Genomic DNA, 19,356 nt, shown 5'->3' on the forward strand with positions numbered 1-19,356 from the left:
TAGAAGGAGGGTGACTGACAAAATAGATGAAAAAACTATTTCCTCAGGAGGACAGTCTAGCAGTGGATCAGATTTCCTAGAAAGGTTGTACAGTTTCCATCTTCGGAGTTTTTCATGACACAGCAGCAGGATAGAGCTCTGAGTAACTCAGTCTGATCTCTTAGCTGTTCCTGCTTGTAGCAGGAAGTTGGACTAAATGATTGACTGAAGTCTTCTAACACTTGAACAATCCTGTGTTCCTGAAGACATTTTTAAATGGCTTAATTACTTAAGATACACTGTTGAAGATGCTTTATTAGCACTTAAAAAAAGGAATTCCTGAATACTTAAGTTCTTGCTATCAGTTAAAAGTTTTTGTATGAAGTTTAGAGAGTTTTCCTTCCTAAATAAAATTTATCTTTGTCTTACAGGATATATGGAAGTGATTCAAATTCCAAGAGGTTCTGTGCACATTGAAATAAGAGAAGTGGCAATGTCAAAAAACTACATTGGTAAGGGCATTCTTTATATATGATTCTAACATACCAAAAAAGTAAACCCTTCTTCCTCTGTAGTTGTCACACTGGCTCCTTTATTCAAACTAAGACTTTCAAACTAACTCACAGCAACCATTACATGGTTCCTTAAACTGGAATGGAGTTCCTTTGAAATCCATGACCTCAAGTTTGGAGTGCAGTTAGGCAATTCAATTAGCTCAGCTAGCTCCTGTCCTCTCTCACCTTGATCTGGCTGATCATTTTTTTCACCAGTATCACTCCTAGTTATGTGACAAAATTGGTCCAAAGCCCACTTCTGCAGCTGCACAAATACTACAGTATTTTAACTGATTTCTCCAACAGATAATCCAGCAACAACAAAACTGTCTGTGTTCAAAGCTGCAGAAAGAACTGCATATTTAGTAGTGCTGTTCACTTAAATGGCTTGATCCAGGGTGACAGCTGGCTTTATATTCTTCTTATGCTAATTTTCTGTGGGCTTCCTGCATTTCAGGTCCTCAAAAATGATTTCATTGGGAACATGAACTTGTTCTTTCTGTCTTATATGCTACTAGCATTATGCCACTGCATAATTATTGTCATGTAATAATTGGACTGCCCTTCACAACTGTGGCCTTCATCTGTGCATAACTGACATTAGGCAAATGTACTTAAAAATGTGCCATTTTTCTTTGGCAGACAAGTGAAAAATTAATTGCTTTGCTTCTGGATATATATTAGTTTAAGCATATATAGCATACGTATGTTAATTTTCAGACCTCGTGGTGATAATGGAAATGGTTACCAATTTCTGCTGAATGTCATTGTCACCAGTAGAACAGTACTGCCTCTCTCACTATCTCCTGCTCACATGAATGCTCTCTGATCTGTTTTAGACAACTTAAGCATCACTGAGGCATTTTCCCTAACTGTTTAAGGTAAACCAACTGTCCACACACATGTAGTTGAGAGTAAAATGGCATATAACTGAAGTTGTCTTACTCCTTAGCATTATGATGTGAAGTTTTCCCCTATCCAGTAAAATCAGTTATTTGTCTCAATGAAAAATTACATGCTCTTTGACCATGGGGCTCCTACCATCATTTTTCCTTTAAAAACATGATCTATTTAAAATAAATAAAATATGTAAAACTTGGTAATCTTCACCTTAAATCAAGAGGTCAATATTTAATTAACTGAATATTCACTTTAAGATACAATGTCAGTTTCATATTTAGAATCATAATGTAATATTATTAATAAAAAACCAAATTCAGATCCCTGAATAAGATGTGCTTGCCCATCCTAATGGTTGATTAGCTCAGAAGTTTCTATTTTGTCTATAGTGCTTTCATGTTTCAAGGCTGTAAACTAAGAAGGATAGAGTATCTTATCAGATTAAGTAGCTAATATTTCAGTTTCTAGTAGAAATATCTTGTATTAGTGCTTTCATAAGGCAAAAAAGAACTAGTGGACGTAGACAACAATACAACAGCTGACTGGTACCGCATGTCAGACTCAACGTTTCTTCTTTTTTTTTTCCTCTGCAACATTGTCTGTGGTACCTATTCCATGCCCCACCCTCTTAATGTAAAGATGAGGTTGATAATAGATTACGCATTTCAGATGTGCATATATCTCATGTCATAGTTCAAGTTACATGAGGCATTCTGATTCATTTCATGCAGCATCTGCATATTGAAACCTGCAAAATAATCTGGACATTGAAGATTATTGCAGAGGCAAAACTGTTGAATTACATGATGGATATTTTCACCAGAGCTAAAGAAAAAGCTTTATATAGGTTGAAAAAACAGTGATATAGAGCTGAAGCTCACATACTTCTAGCAGATTAGTAGATTAATTTACAATGGCTTCTCCATTATAAATGCTGCTTCCAATTTTTAGGTGGCTTGTATTTTTTTTTAAGCTTTAAAATCTGAAGAGGATGACTACTATATTAATGGTGCCTGGACTATTGACTGGCCAAGAAAGTTTGATGTTGCTGGAACAGCTTTCCATTACAAGAGGCCAACAGATGAACCAGAGTCTTTGGAAGCACTAGGCCCTACTTCAGAAAACCTCATAGTCATGGTAAAGTTACAATAAATATAGTTCTGAAATTTGTAATATGTATTTGTGTTCTGAGAAAGGACAATGCCATGAATGAAATTAAATAGGTTAGGTTTACAAACAGTATACAACTTGTTTAGCTGGGACTTTATATGAGTGTTTTAACGCACATTTCTTACATTTCAAAATTGATTGGCAAACATAGTGATGAAATGGGAATAAAGTCAGAAGAGCCAGGAAAACTCACAAAAAATAAACCACATCTCTTTAAATGTGGTCCACAGTAATGGTAGTGAAAATTGTGAATGGGCAATGTATCGTATCTCTGCATACTGCTGACACTTCACAGTCCCTGACAGTTCTGTGCATTTCCTTAGTTTTAAGCCTGGCCTGAGAGTGATATTTATATATATATATATATTACCAAAGAATGAGTGAAATGTTATGACCCATGTTAAAGTATGTCACTGTGACATACATTGCTCTCAAAAGATTTTATTGAGTATGAGAAAGCAACAGAAGATATGACCAGGATCCTGATGCCATCTCTGACAACAGGCAATGGTGAGCATGCTGTTTCACTACTATGTTCAGAAGGAGTAGGGGAACAAGTTGATATTTTCCCAGTATATTCTGTCAGCTGCCGGATTTGCAGTTCAGTGATTGCATCCAGATAGGATGATTTTGTAGAGAATAATTGCTGCATGGATATCCACATTTGAGGCAGCACTTTCATACTCTTGAATAATCTTTTTTTCTTCTGTAGCTGTGCATAAGCTAGACAGTCCATATGGAATAAGTTATACAATTATAATGCCTTCTTTCATTCAGTCTGTGTCACTGACTTTCTTTCTGAAAGTTCTCTGCTCTTTTGCCATGTGGAGATAGGCAGATGTGCCTCTGTAAAATGTAAGAGAAATGCATGAAAAGTACCTCTAGGGTCATTCAGATTGCTTCGTCTAACTTGATTTTTTGCTATTAGCAATGAAAAAAAAAGTTTGGTTGAGAATCAAAGGCTAGTGTTGGACAGGTAATCTGTAGAATGCAGTTCAAGAGTGAAGCTAGGCAAAAACTCATGGTGATGCACTTTTGCCTATGTTGCCTGCAGTGATATGGCTGCAGTGAGAGTTTTGTTATTCTTTTAAAGGAATCACTGGTGTGATTCCACCAATCACACCTTAAGATGTTGGCTGTTGCATAAGGGGAAAACAAGGGCCTCAGCAACAGTCTGTTGGTGTTACTATTATTACTAGAAGTAATGTACTGTACTGTAGTCACTAGAAGTGCTAACAAGGGAAGGGATAGTTTCAAAACTGTGTGGGCTGTACTGCTTACAAGACTTCAGTTAGAACTGCTGCATGTTTCTATAGTAATGTGCTTTTCCAGCTTTGACCTCCCATAATTATTCAGCTCTCAAGTTAGTTTCCACCAAGACATTAATTTTATGAAAACAAGAAAAATTTTAAAAATTTATAAAATTTATGAAACTAGCAGAATTATGAAATTTTGTCAGGAATAAGGAACTGACAGAAATAATAAAGTTGTGTTAAGGAAGAAAAAAAAGGATAAACCTCTCCTTGGACAATAATAATTTTCTTTTGCATCTGTTTTAAAAGCTTAAAAGGTACAGAATCTTTTGGGGAATATCTAAAAAGAACTACCATGACTTCCTTTATTACTTTCTTCACATTCAGCAGAACATAACACATTCCTAGAATAAATATCACTGTGTTTGCCCTCTGCTTGCCAGCTTTAATGGTATAACCAGTTGTTTTCAACTACAGATTCTGCTGCAGGAACAGAATTTGGGGATAAAATATAAATTCAATGTTCCGATCTCTCGCACTGGCAGTGGAGACAATGAGGTTGGCTTTGCATGGAATCATCTGCCTTGGTCAGAATGTTCTGCCACTTGTGCAGGAGGTAAGACACCAGACAGTCAAGCTACAGGGTAAACTGAATTGCAAGATACACTTCACTGTATAATTGTCTAGGTGACTAATTGAAAACATTTCTTTCAGGTATGCCTCAGATCTTAATGAACATTTATTTTAATCACAGCGGATTTTGTTGTTTTCAAGTACCTTTAATATGTTCAGATCTTTTCATTAAATACAGCATGTCTTGGCACAGTGTTTCTCTCTGCTGATACTTCTGAGACTCTCTTGAAGCTGGTATGTTTGTTTTTCCCCAGAAGCTTTGTTGATAAAGGACATCAGAAGTTTTAAGTAAGGAGATAAAAAGAGAGAAGGCAAAATAGGCATCTGTAAATAGAGATGTGTCTTTGTGTGTTTGTAGGTGTCCTTCACACAATCCTAGTCAGCCCTCCTATCCTCCAGCCACCAAAGTTTAGGATGCACACTGGCAGCTCCTCTGTAGAAGATGATAACAATTGGATTTTACTTGCCAGCCCTTAGCAATCTGAGAATTGCTGCCCTTGGGCAGCAGTGGGGGATTTGTAGGTTGTCCCATGTGGTTCATCATGGGTGGCTTTTGCCGACAACTTACTATATTCCTAATCCTCCCTCTAGTGGCCACCAATGCAATTCTTTACCTCTGGCTGGGAGAGCAGGACAGTTGGCTTCCTTCAAAGCCAACACCATTGCTGCTGCAAGAACTGGTGAGTAGAAGTGCTGTGTGAACAGTATCTTTCTTCTCTCTGGAGACTGAATGAATCATCTCCCCAACACATCTCTGTTCCAGAAGATATGGCAGAGTGCTTTAAATGTATCCCAGAATTTCGGTTTCTACAGCACGGTGGACAGCCCTTATCAAGAAGAAGACACCATGTTTTTGTAAAGACCCTTTGGACCAAATACTTGTTGCTTTCTTCCTTTTTCTGTCTGTGGGAGGTATTCATCACACCTCACCTTTCTGCTGGAAGCTGGTGTGGCTGTTACTAGTTGTATGCAGTTTAAATACAGCCTAACCATACGTAGTACACAAAGAATAGCATGAATTATTTTCTTTGCCACTAGAGAAAGTCTTGAAACAAAATAAAGGATGCCAACTTTCTCCAGTATTTTTATTATTCGTTTGTTGGATTCCTTTGTTGGATTCCCTTTGTTGGGTAACAGACTGATTTTAAAACACAATTTTAGTAATGGTGTGGCAGTGAAAAATCAATTTTAAAGGAGAAGTATAAAGAAAAGAAGTGCTTAGCTCATAGAGAAATTAAGTTCCAATTATTAGAACCTTAAATGTATTGTCAGATCCTGTTTCTTGTGATGGTAATGTGCTAATGATCTTTCTGAAATCCTGGGAAAACTCCCACTGATTTTGGTAGAGACCAGATTTTCGCCATGGATATTCTGTCATGAATGTCATTGTCATTTCATGCATTTGACAAAATACAGTGGAAAAAAATAATTGGCTCTGAAGGAGTAGGCACTTGTAGAGATTAAAAAATTTGCATGTAATTATTTAGATTTCAAGGGAAGATTTGTGAATCCCTAAAGTGGCATATATTTATTACTTTAAACTCAGAGGAAGTGGAGGAGAGATTTTCTTTGCTAGCTCATGGTGGCTGAACCAGGCATCTTCTCTCCTCTCTTTCAGTTTAATAAAAGTATATATTGTGGTCATTTATTTTCACTGAGCCCTTTACTCATAAACATATATTTCATTGTAGCTATAATTCATGTTGAAACATGTATCTACTTTCTCCATGAGAGAACCTGCTCCTGCTATTTCTGTCGATTTATAAAATGCACTTCACTGTATGCCAAAACAAGACACAATTCTGACGAGGACCTGAGTCAGGAAAAAGAAAAGGGAAACAAAGGTTGAAGAGGCAGAGACTTTAACTGGAAAATTTAGCTAATGTAAATATTCTATTAAGCAGAGACTTGACCAGGGACCATATTAACAGGCTGCCTTATGTCCCTGTGCACTGTTTAAGTCCAGCTCTTTCTGAATCAGTTTGTCTGTATCTTCATTGCTTAATGACTGAAGTATGTCTTAATTACTTAGTGACTCCTGAAACATGGGTATTACTTGATGAATTAACCAAAGTGAACTTGAGCATATGTGTTGAATGTCATGAAGACATTGTGACAGTGCAAAGTTTATATAGTTTTGGAGTACTTTATATTGCAGAAGTGTCTGATTTTTGTGCTGTTTCTTCTTCATAGAGTTTTAAGAGCAATCCACTGCATTCAGCTCTTCCTAGACCTGCTAGTATGCCTTATCTTAGTGATAGAGCAGTCAGGAGTCAAGGAACGAGCTAAAAGCAAGCTGGGAGAAACCTGCAATCTTTGACTGAATAGTAACATGCTGTCTTTTCCATTGGACTTCTATATTATTCATCTCTGCGGTGTTGAATATTCACATCAGAAGAATAAAAATGCTTTAACTTTTGAAACAGGACCTCTCTTCTAGGGCCTGTCTTGACTTTGAAGAATAGGAAGAGCATAGTAAGTGGAATCATAGGAAGTAGAAGAAAGGTTTCCTGTTTATGACAGTTTAATACAATGCCAGAACTCTGGATTCCATTCCTGCCTCCTCTCTCATGGTATTTAACAACTCAAAGCATATATTGCACTCTTACTAGATTGTTATGAGTTTATTATTGTATGTATAGCTCTCTGGAATTTTTGTCCTCTGAGGCATTCAAGGAATTTCATCATCTCATATGAAAACTCACCCAGACACCTGAAATCAATGGGCTCTTCACAGTAGACATTATACCTTCTATCCCCCTGTATTCTCAATAGAATGATCTAGGAGGTAAGTCAGAGCTTATGAAAGAAACAGTTACATTTAGATTGCCTCTAAAAAGTGGAAGAAGATCTTTTATGAGAGGCAGCTTTGGCTGTAGTGACCATGAGATTGTAGAATTCTGTATTGAAGTAAGAGGCAGTGGGACAGCAAGAAAGATTATAACTGTGGAGTTCAATAACAGAAGAAAATAAAAAAGATAATGTGGGCTCATTATTAAATGGAGATGGGGCCCTGATAAGAGGAGAAGATGAGAGGGCAGAGTTCCTGAGTGCCTTTGCATCAGTCTTCCCTGGCAAGACCAGGCCTCAGGGATCCCTGACAGGGGAGACCAGAGTGAGGGAATGCTGGGAGGAAGACGCTTTCTTAGGGAAGGACGATTTCATCTGAAACAATTAGACAGACCTACTCAAGTCCATGGGCCCTGATGGAATGGATCCATGAGTGATGAGAGAGCTGGTGCACGCTGTCTGGGCTCCTCAGGACAACAGAGGCATGGAGCTGCTGGAGGATTCTGACAAAAGGACAGATCCAGGCTCTTCTCAGTGGTCCCGATCAATGGAACAAGAGGCAGTGGAACAGGAGGCATAAACAAGGCTGCTCATGATCACTTTTGAAATATCATGAAGATTGGGAGAGATGCTGAGGACTGGAAGAAAGGAAATGTCACCCCAGTTTTCAAAATGGGCAAGAAATAGGACCCAGGGAACTACAGGCCAGAATCCCTGTGAAGGTGATGGAGCACCTCATTCTGGAGGCCATCTCTGTCCATATGGAAGACAAGAAGGTGATCAGGAGTAGTCAGCATGAGTTCACTAAAGGTGATCAGGTGTTTTATTGACTTCTACAATGAAAGAGCTACCTGGATGGATGAGGGCACAGCAGTGGGTATTGTCTGCCTCAACTCCAGCAAGGCTTTCAATACCCTTTCACAACATTCTCATAGGCAAACTCAGGAAGTGTGGGCTTGATGAACAGCCTGTGAGGGTCATAATCGGTGGCAGAGGGTCTAGTTAGAGGCCTGGCACTGGTGGTGTCACCCAAGGATCAATACTGGGCCCAGTTTTATTTAGCTTATTCACCAGTGGCCTAAAGGGCAGATGCCTCCTCAGCAAGTTCATTGAGGGCACAGAGCTGGGAGCAGTGGCAAATACCCAGGAGTGCTGTGCAGCCCTTCAGGAGGACCTCAGAAGGTTGGAGAAATGGACAAAGAATCATCTGAAATTCAGCAAGGGCAAGTGCAGGGTCCTGCAGCTGGGGAGGAACAACCCCAGGCACCAGCACAGGCTGGGGCTGGCCTGCTGGGGAGCAGCTCTGTGGAGAAGGACCTGGGGGTCCTGGTGGACAAGAAGCTCTCCATGAGCCAGCAGTGTGTCCCGGTGGCCAAGAAGCCAATGGTATCCTGGGGGCATTGGGAAGAGCATTGCCAGCAGGTGGAGGGAGGTGATCCTGCCCCTCTACTCAGCCCTGCTGAGGCCTCACCTGGAGTGCTGTGTCCAGTTCTGGGCTCCTCAGGACAACAGAGACATGGAGCTCCTGGAGGATGCTGACAAAAGGACGGATCCAGGCTCTTCTCAGTGGTACCAATCAATGGAACAAGAGGCAATAGAACAAGAGGCATAAACTGATGCCCAGGAAATTCCAGCTGGACATGAGGAAGTTCTTTACTGTGCAGGTGACCATGCACTGGAACAGGTTGCCCAGAGAGGTTGTAGATTCTCCCTCATTGCAGATATTCAAGAAGTGTTTGGACACAGTCCTGTGCCATGTGCTCCAGGATGACTCTGCTGGAGTAGGCAAGAGATGACTCACTGTGGTCCCTCCCAAACTGACCCATTCTACGAGAGATTGTAAATCATGTATTTTGTAGTGTCACTTAAGTTAAAGGAGAAAGGTACACATAGTTTTTCTGCCACTGACACCTTGATGCTCGCTATACAGGGAATTAAGAAGGAACCAAATCTCCGAAGTCTGAGATCTGTTTTTATATTTTCTTTTATTTTCCCTTAAAAGAGGATCTTCAGATTTACCAGATAGTTAAAAAGGCATGTCTGATGACAGAGTAGTCTTATTTATGTAGGATTCCTATGCTCATATATAGAATGAGGATATAATTTCACTGATTTTTAAATCAGTATTTTTCTTAGGCTTGGGGATCCAGAATTGCAGCTCTTCTTTTTGTGCACTAGAACCTGTATTTTCTTCTGGGGGAAAAAATTATATAACATACAGTTTTAATATATATATATATATACATACACACACACACATTACATAATAATGTGAAGCTGATCTACATGTATTAAAAACTCTTCTATTTTGAGGTAAGGGTTTATCTCATATAGGTAGGTCTTTATAGCCAGTGTCAAGCTTGGACATGATGATGTGAAAGGTTATCTATAGAGAGAGGAGTGGGAAAGGAGACAACACAGGGAAATCAGAAAAAAATTAATGGCAACAACAGAACATTTTCTTTAAGGACCTGAATAGTATTTAATGAGAAACTCAGAGAAAATCAAAAAGAAGATATGCAGCGATAGGAACTGAAACAATACAAAGAAAATTCTGGAAAGTGAAAGGAAAGGGCACTTATATCACTTGTAGATCACAGAATTATAGTTTATTAACTCTCCTTATGTCTTGTAACTTCCCAAGAGAAAGTGTACTACTCTGTTAAGATCCACAAGTATTCTTAATAAGGCAGTGAACTTCTGGTGGTATTGTTTTAAAAAATCTAGCAAGTCTTTCTTTATGTTTTTTATATTTTATACATTTCAAAATAACTCAGATAACTGCCTACTCCCTTTTTAATTTCTTTCATGTTTAATTATGGCAATAAATGACAGCATTTATTATCTGGAATTTGCCAGTGGTCCTAAGAATTGATTTGGATTTCATTCATTCTATTAGAGTTTATCTCCAGATGGATTAAATATCTCAGAAATTCATAGATTTTTTATAAAATAGCATACTATTACCATCATAAGTAAATTGATTGCTGCTCAGTTTTCTTTGCTGCTCATAACCCATCTAGAGTGATGCCTACTATATTTTTCTTTCATGCCTTCAGATGAATTGTGAAACTATCTTTAGGCAAATAAAACATACTTTTCCTCATCAAAGAAAATATAAGTTTGGCTCTGAGATGAACATCTTGTGATCTGATGAGTGAGCTCAGAAAGTATGTCTGGGTTAACCAGCATGCACTAGTTTTAGAGATGCAAGTTTCACTATGTATTGGTACTGGCATCTTTATAATTAACTGTTGCAATCACAAACCACAATTTTTGGGATTGCTTTTAAAAATAGTTACAGCATTTACATGCCTGCAATTTTAATTCAAGAATAAAATGTGCTCCATGTAATTTAAAATTTGGCTGCTGAAAGTCATGCAGACTATTTGTGAATTGAAATCTGCAGAGCATTTCAGTTCTCAGGAGATTATGGTCACTAAACCACTGGAGTTTTTTTTTTCCTTAGGATTGCATTGACCAGTCATAAGGACATTTTATGTCTTTTTTTATAAACTAAAATCTGTAGATTTGAAAGCAGAATGTTTCTGTCAAACTGCTTGTAATTATTGCCCCCAGGATTTAAATGAACATATTTATCTGCGCTATTTAGATTACTTTTTAAAGAGACCATATACTCAGGGAAGAGTTCATAATTTAAAAATAGTTTTTCAATATGGGGCAAAACCAAGTTGTATCTATTGTCTGGATAAAAACAGCACTTCTAGCTTTTTCCATTTATTTTTCTTGTCTTAAAAGTTATTATCTGGGGTTTTTATCTGAGATTTTTAATAAATAATATTTAAATTAGACAGCAATGATGTTAATTTTATATACTGTATGACAAGATGCTGCAGAACTTTTAAAAAATGGCTTGATGTATCTCCTGGCATCAATTAACGATTCTTCACTGTCAGTGAATAGGGTGTGTACTCTCTTACACGTGATACGCTACCTGAACAACATTCAGCTAATAACACACTTGCGAATTTTTTTAAAGCTGAGTGATAATTTGCAATCACAGAAGTTTAGAATATTTTCTTATTACAAAATTCCTCAAAAATGAATTTGTTAGGAGTGCCAGTTTTTAGCCAAATTCGAGAAGGAAATGTGTCTGATGCCAGTAGGAAATGCAGTAAAAATATAACATTAATATCATTGCTATGCAATAAGTAGACTTGTGAGAATGGTCTGCATTATTATAATGCTTAATTCTAAAGTGTGTATAAATTATTTTGAATCAAATATATCTGAGGAAAATATCATTATGAAGTCCACATTCAGCTTTTCAACCAAGAGAATTAAGGCAGTTTGTAATAGAAAGGATAAATTATTAGTCAGAACTCAACATGAATTGTACATCAGCTAGCTGTGCACATTACTGGCATTGCTGTTTGTCTTGGCTTGTTAAATACTATTTCTTATTGTGGTGAAATGTGAGCAGAAAATTGCTAGAAATATTCCTGCTTAGGTTGTCAGGTCTGATTTGAATTATTGTCTTCTGTTGGCAGTTTTTGCGTTGATTATAGTATTCAAGGTGAATCTTGTCACAGCTTCTCGTATATTTAGATCTTTCACTTATTTTCCAAGAGCCAAAGGAGAATATTATTTCCTCCTACAAGGGAAGGCTGAGAGTATAAGATTTGTTCAGCCTGAGAGAGAGACAGCTTAGGTGTGTGACCTAATTGCAGGCATCTGGGATTCAAAAGGAGCCTACAAAAAAGATGGAGAGGGACTTTTTTTAAGAGCATTTACTGACGGGGTAAGTGGGAAGGGCTTCAAACGGAAAGAAACCAGGTTTAGATTAGATATTAGGAAATAGTTCTTTACTGTGAGGTTGGTGAGGCACAGAACAAGTTGTCCAGTGAAGTGGATGTCTTGGTAGTGTTCAAGGCCAGGATGGATGGGTCTTTGAGCAACCTGGTCAAGTAGAAGGGTCCCTGCCCACAGCCTGGGTTTTGGAACTCTGTGGTCTTTAATGTCTCTTGCAACCAAGTCATTTTATGATTCTATGCATGTCTTAAAAACTAAGAGACGGCTGTGAGCAAATATTTGAAGCAGGAGGTTTTAATCCCCATTTCATTATATTCATTTTACATTTTGGAATAAGTTAAATACTTGCTTCTCTTTTTAAGAAAGGTACAGGACTTTTTGAGGCTTTTAAGTACAGATAATGCCATTATTTCAGTTTTATAACAATGCATGTTCAATAAAAACTGCATGTGAATTTCAAATATACATTTTTAAAATTCTAATAAACATCTTACAGCATGTTTTTAAGAGAGGAGGAAGGCAGTGTTATTGAAAAAATATACCGTCATCATATCAGTGGTTCTTTACTGCTTTTTAAAAAAAAACCTCAGAAAATATGCTTAATAAGCTACCTTATAATATTGCCTTGGCAGTGATATACCCTGTTTTTGCAATAATGATCAATTCCAAATTACCGTGTTGATGGTTAACAATGAAAGAGGAACTGGAAGTGCCAGCCATAATGCCAGGCAAACTGCCTCTTTCAGAATGAATTATATTTCTATTGTTTTATTTAAAAATAATATAATAAAACAAGTTATAATAAAAATGTAATAAAATAATAAAAATTGTAGGAAAATATATGAAAATGCAACACTGTTTCCCAGTATTGCTGTTTTGTTTTAAACCAGAGCATATAAACAATAATTCTGCATTGAAGTGTGGTGACCACATTCTATTTGGTGATGTTTTCTTTGGAAATTTAAGTGTCTTTACTAGGAGAGGATGGCAGACAGAAAATGGATTTTGTGCAATATGCAAATAAAAACAAACTTCTAGTAAATCTATAAATATGTTCCTTTTTTTTTTAGAAAACAACAGATTTATAAATTCGTCTCTGAGTGGGATAGCCTGAAATTGAAGGAAAATGAAAAAATTATTGTGGCTAGGGGGCATTCAGTCAATTTAAATTCTCACTGCTGTAGACTTTGGCCAAATAAAGTGGGATGGTAGAATTAATAATCAATAGGTAAAGTACAATTATACTCAAAAATTAGAAGAGCAAGAATGATTAATTAATGATCTTTCATTTCATCCCAAGGTGTACAGAAACAAGAAGTGGTGTGTAAAAGGCTGGATGACAGCTCTATTGTACAAAACAATTACTGTGACCCTGACAGTAAGCCTCCAGAAAACCAAAGAGCCTGCAACACTGAGCCTTGCCCACCTGAGTAAGTCATTAGTCGTTTAAGATGGACATAATTTTGCATAGAAAGATAAGTCTTCATAATCTGTAATAAATCCTGTTAACCAAATAAGATTCTCATCTAGTATTCGTGGCCTGCCTTATCAGAAAAGGTATTTGGGTTTGGTTTTTAGTTTCTTGTTCTTCTAAAATCAGCTCTGAAAAATGCATTGAGAATCTCTGCTTGACCGTGGAACAACAGTGATGTTTGAAACTGCACCAAACACTCTAAGTAAATAGAATATAGCAAAACAGTTTTTACAATATAAGTGTCATATGCAGTGAGTAACACACAGAGTAGAACTGGGGACCATTCTTAAGGCAATAATGATAAAAAAATGTGGCAGTGAAACTTAACTTTACTCTAGTTATTAATATTGCATCTGAAATGTTTGGCATATTCTAAAGTATGTTATGTTGACATTTGTGTTGAAGCGTTCACATGAGAAGTGGAAAATACAGAAACTTCTAAGAGGACCAAACCATTTCCTGGCAATAGTTTTGTCAAACGTTTTCTCCAGCATATTCAGTGTTGAAGAGTAATGCTGTATGCCTTTAGGATTAGGTGCTTAGATTCTGTTTAGATTTATTTTTAAAGATAGCTGTATGTTATTTATTGGTAATTAAAAACCCAGCAGCTCATTTGATCAAAAATGAAGTTTGGTAAAGACACAAAGCATAGTTTACCTGTTTAGAAACAGTTGTGATATTTTGTACTAGAAAATAGTATCAACATATGACAACAGCTTTCCTTATGCTTTGGGACAAGTAAAACTTGTGGAAAAGGTGGAACCAATACAACAGTTCATTGATTCCCAAGCTCTGGTTAATTTCATTTTGGTGATAATCTGAAGCTGTATTCCAAATGAGTATGAAAATCCTTAATGGTAATTAAATGTGGATACTGCACAATACTGTGGTTATCTGTAAATGTCTCTTAGAAACTGCTAAATTGTAGCATGGAGGACACTGTGAAGAGCAAGACAAGATTATGGTGCATTAAATCACAGCAGCTCTGTGAACTTCCAACTGCTTCCCTGGCATGGTGCCTGGTTGCAGGACGGCAGAGCAGTGTCTCTTTCGCTTCATGTCCCTGTGTCACCTAACACACTCATTTGGCATAAAGCCAAGTGAAGCCATTGCACTGCTGTTACCTTTGAGTGTGAACAAGCTCTGTCAGACAGGTCTAAATTAGGTCAAAATCATTGTCCCCGCAGTCTATGTGTAAAAATGTGTTTGTCCTGGAAGGGTATGCATTTGTCCTCTGTTTAGATAACACTGTTTGACGTGGCTCTGAGTGCACCAACTATGTGCACCTGAGAGCAGGACTTAAAAAGCAGTCATGTTTGATCAGTTCCTTTTTACCAAAAACATTCCTTTGTGTGGCTTAACTATTAGCAAAGTAGCGTTTTAGAAAGTAATGTTAACAAAGTTGTTCCAAACTAGGTTAATTTTGGGGGGCTTTTTGTTGTTTTGCTTGGTTTGGTTTTTTGTTTTTGTTTTTCACTGACACTACTTAAAAAACCCCCACAAACTAACTGAACTGAGCCCGCAAAGTGGGAAGTTTTTGAATTCCCCATCCAGTACAACAGGGACATTGATTAACATGGTGAAAGTCAAGACATCAACGTTCAGAAAATGGGTAGAGTGTATTAATTAGCATCTGCTTCAACATATCAGAGCAATTCAATCCATGTCTGCCTCCATTATGATGTTCCCCCCAGAATCAATACGTGGTGCCAAACTAAGGAAAGGTTTTCAATTCCTGATTCTGTAAGTAGTCTAGTAGGAGGCTGTTCAAGTAACAGATAGTTATCCTAAGAAGTTTGGCTGTTTTGACAGAAAGTTTTATCATGCAGTAAGACTTTGTGTTTACATGGACTGAACAAATATTTCCCTTTTTAATTAGCACAATTCTACTGTTCTCTTGGTGCATACCAAAAGCAATGAAAATTATGTCCTTTCTAGCTGAGTGCCACTTACATTATACTTGATGTCTTTGAACAGCAGAAGGCTATGTTTATTTTCAATACTTTGTTGTTACAATAAGTAACTCTTACATTTCAGATTTCAAGAAAATATAATTTCATATTTCTATGAATTATGAATAGTGCTGTCTTATCATATAGTATAAATATTAAAGGTACCTGAGAGCAAAGTCACTTGAGCAAATTATAATATCAATTAAAAATTAACTCTGCAGCCTCTTGAAAGCTCTGAATAGCTTCAGATTCTCCCTATTGTGGTAAAGGCATAAGATTTTTTTGATCTTATGCCTCTTAAGAATCGCAAATTAACTTCCTTTTGCTGGGAAAGTAACAACAGAATGTGACATAATTGTTTCCATCTCTGCATTGATCTAGTTTCATGTTAGGATATATTACACATAATGTAGGCTATATTACACATAATGTAACACAAAAGAGGATAGCAGAACTTTTTTTTTGACAGCAGCTTGAGAAAAGACATCTTATGAGGTAGCTCCAGGCATGCCTCCAGGAGCATCCACAGTGACTGATATGCCTGGCATTTTTGGCATTTTGGCAACATTTGATAGCATACTAGACTTCAACTTCATCCTTTGCAAGGATGGCTCAGGCAAGTAACTAATCAACATATTAATTACTGAAGACCAAATGTGCTCATCAATATGAAGAGATATTTCTATTTAATTGAGCTGCATTAGTCATTCATAAGTAGAAATATATAATATTACAGCCAGATTAAAAGCCGCTTTAATCTCTGCAGCAACACAAAGCAATCTAATATTATTTACAATTCTTGGTTTCTACTATGTATGCAGAAGCACTCAGAAGTTCCCTCTACAACCTACAGTGCAATTCTTTAAATTCTAAAGGAGCTTGTTGAGATGATTGTTTTTATCAAATGAATTCATGTCTTACTAGTGTTTGCTTCAGTTTAAAAGATGAGAATATTTACTTTTCAGTGTAGCCTTTTATTAATAAGTTTACAAATGTCTCATCATTTGATGAGAATTAACTCTCAAAAAGCCCAATTTTGAGATCAAATTATTTTATTGTAATGATACCAAAGAGGCAAACATCTTGGCTTTTAACTTGTGATATAACTTTCAGCAATGGTTCACAAACATTTCCAGTTGCAAACCACTTTCACAGAAATTATTTCAGGCAAGTCCAATACAAACCTACATAAATAGCTTCAGATTTGTCAGGCTCAAGCACTCCTTTCTAACTACTGTAGGCTAGGATGGAAATTGCTGCTCTTGAAAAATGCAAAGTGGTGTTATTATTGGAAGATATGATTGCAGTGAGGCATAAATTAAAATATTTAGTAAAAAGACCCATAAATTTCTACTTTATTTCACCATGAATGTGTGTATTGTTAAAATTACTTCGGTTTAGTGATTTAAACTATTTGCATTCTTGGTTTGTGTAGTTATCAACTCTGTTTCTGAAATGTGTTTAACTGAGCCTCCTAACATTTTCTATCCAGATGGTTTATAGGAGATTGGTCCGAGTGCAGTAAGACGTGTGATGGAGGAATGCGTTCGCGGACAGTTCTCTGCATCAGAAAGATTGGCCCCTCCGAGGAGGAGACGCTGGACGCTGCCAACTGCTTAACACACCGGCCTGTTGAGAAAGAGCCCTGCAACAACCAGTCCTGCCCCCCACAGTGGGTTGCTCTGGACTGGTCAGAGGTAAGGAGATTTCACTGTGCTATCTCATTGGTGATAGCAGAGGCAGGACCTCTGACTGCTGAATAGTAGTACATTTTCTGTCAGGGCTTGCTAAGTAAAGGGTTAGTAGGAAAATTTCCCAGAGGATGTTTCACCTGTGCCTCGTTGTTTTGTTTCCTGCCTCTTATGCCCGTGACCTACAGTGTCACTATAGCCTAAATTAGCTCCTTCTCTCTCACAGGTATCACATACTGGTTACCTAAAGTGGTTTCTCACTCTGTTATCATGTCTAGGCTTTTATGCAGCAAGGTCATGTAATGATTTTGAACAAAATCATTCTAATTTAAAGACTCAAACTCCGCTAAACTTCTGGTTGTGATAATTAATCAGGGTTGTGAAAAACTACCAGGCTTCTTTCTGGTATGAATTTTATTTGTGTAGCTTGGCAGACTGTTTTGACTGATGATACCATTTTAATAGAATGAGAAAAGTTGCCTTTTTTTTTTCCTGTTAATGTTTTCCAGAAATATAATATAGTATATTAAAATCCTTATAGTACTATAAATATAAACATTTTTATATGTGTGTTTATATGAATTTCTGACACATGAAAAGGAAAACAAGGGTGAACTTAAAAAATGAAGACTTGAATATTCCTCCCATTTAAACCAATGACAAACCTTGCTAATTTTCTCTGGAATGCAAGATATGAAGTTTTCATTTCATACTCAAAACAATGCATATTACAAATAAAACAATTACAGAACTGTTTTATCTGCTTATACACTTGTTGACACACAATATAATTACATATTCCTTAAATTTTAAGTGATTATTTACAAGAAATTGTGTATCCTTTTGGTCAGAGAAACAAAAACATTTTGCAAACATACTGGTTAGATGAAGTCCTTAGGAAAATGTAAGCCTGGTTTTTATCAAATTGAAATGAAAACTAAGGATGTCTTTCCCACTGAGCTTTGACAGAATTAATCTACCCTCTCTAAACTACTCCTTTTATATTTTTCAGAATAATTATTAAAAAAACCTGAAAAAATATTTTAAGGATTTTTTCGGAAGAGCCTTCTCAGACAAGCACATATAACTTGTCTTAATGACTTCCACAAAGGCATGAAATTCTAGAAGCATTTAGTAATGGAAGATAATTTTTCCTTGTTTGACTTATCTGGGTATTTTCTTTTCATTTTCTTTGGAAGTATATCGTCTCTTTGTTAAATTTTTATGGGGTTTATTATTTTTAGTGATTCAGTATTATTGAAGGCAATTTATTTCCTTCTTTCACTTGCATTTCTGGGATCCAGTGTAGTCCATCTTGGTAGAATGTTTGCTATAACTCCACAAAAAGGGAGTGTTGTTTTCTTCTGGTACCAGTAGCTGGAGAAAGATGGAATTTTCTTCTCAGCTGGAAAGATCTTCTCGGATGGAATCCTACATTTAGATTCAAGATTGTATCTTCAATTAGTACTATAAGGAAGATGCTCCTAAACTCAAAGTTTAGTCATTGTTGCCTGTTTGCTGACATCCTCTATAGATTATGGAACCTCACAGGTCCATTGCGTTTTGACATTTTGACACAATCCTTTCAACATTGTCACTTTTCTCTTTGTTTTGACAGACTGATGTGATTTTTAAGCACTCAGCTGGGAAGGGGCACATATTTTAACATCCTACTTAAAAAGTCAAATGTTTTGCACAAAATACATGTGGGAGAATGTACTTATAACACTCCTTGGAATTTGAACCCCAACTGATCAGTCATGATCATGAATTCAAAGACTTCGTATATTAACTGTCATTGGGTTTTGGTCTCTATCATTAGTATTATTTGTGTAGTTCTGCCAGAGATCTCTTACTTCCCTCCTTCATCTGGTTTTCTAGTAGGCAATGTGCACAAGATTCAGTGTTGAAGTATAAGGACCTTTGAAACTTTATATGTTTAGTCTGTATCAAAATTCTGAATACTGAACTACTGTATATAAAGAGATGTACCTTGGTAGAAAAAGATTGAATAGGGTAGAAAAGGTTACATTTTGAGGAAAATGATTATATATGCATTTTGCATTCTGGATTATAAATTTCAAATGCAAGGCTCCTCTTTATGCAGGCCAGTTTAACATCCTAGATCCAAGCGGAGATAACATTTGGAATAAACCTTTTCATTCTATATGGACTAGTTTAGGTGCC

The 19,356-nt window shown here is 36.8% G+C and overlaps 1 protein-coding gene across 1 annotated transcript in view; it reads left to right on the top strand.

Moving 5' to 3' along the window:
* ADAMTS6 (ADAM metallopeptidase with thrombospondin type 1 motif 6) overlaps positions 1-19,356 on the top strand; it is a 135,369-nt gene that overhangs the window by 104,293 nt on the left and 11,720 nt on the right. The window contains exons 17-21 of the mRNA XM_054284174.1: positions 411-491; positions 2,407-2,570; positions 4,334-4,472; positions 13,353-13,482; positions 16,971-17,175. Of these exons, the coding sequence (XP_054140149.1) occupies positions 411-491; positions 2,407-2,570; positions 4,334-4,472; positions 13,353-13,482; positions 16,971-17,175 (719 nt within the window). The remainder of the gene's footprint in view (positions 1-410; positions 492-2,406; positions 2,571-4,333; positions 4,473-13,352; positions 13,483-16,970; positions 17,176-19,356) is intronic.

The sequence above is a fragment of the Melozone crissalis genome, unplaced genomic scaffold (assembly GCF_028551555.1).
Source record: "Melozone crissalis strain CALT ecotype California unplaced genomic scaffold, PUWL_Pcris_2 ptg000005l_1, whole genome shotgun sequence".
Lineage (NCBI taxonomy): Eukaryota > Metazoa > Chordata > Aves > Passeriformes > Passerellidae > Melozone > Melozone crissalis.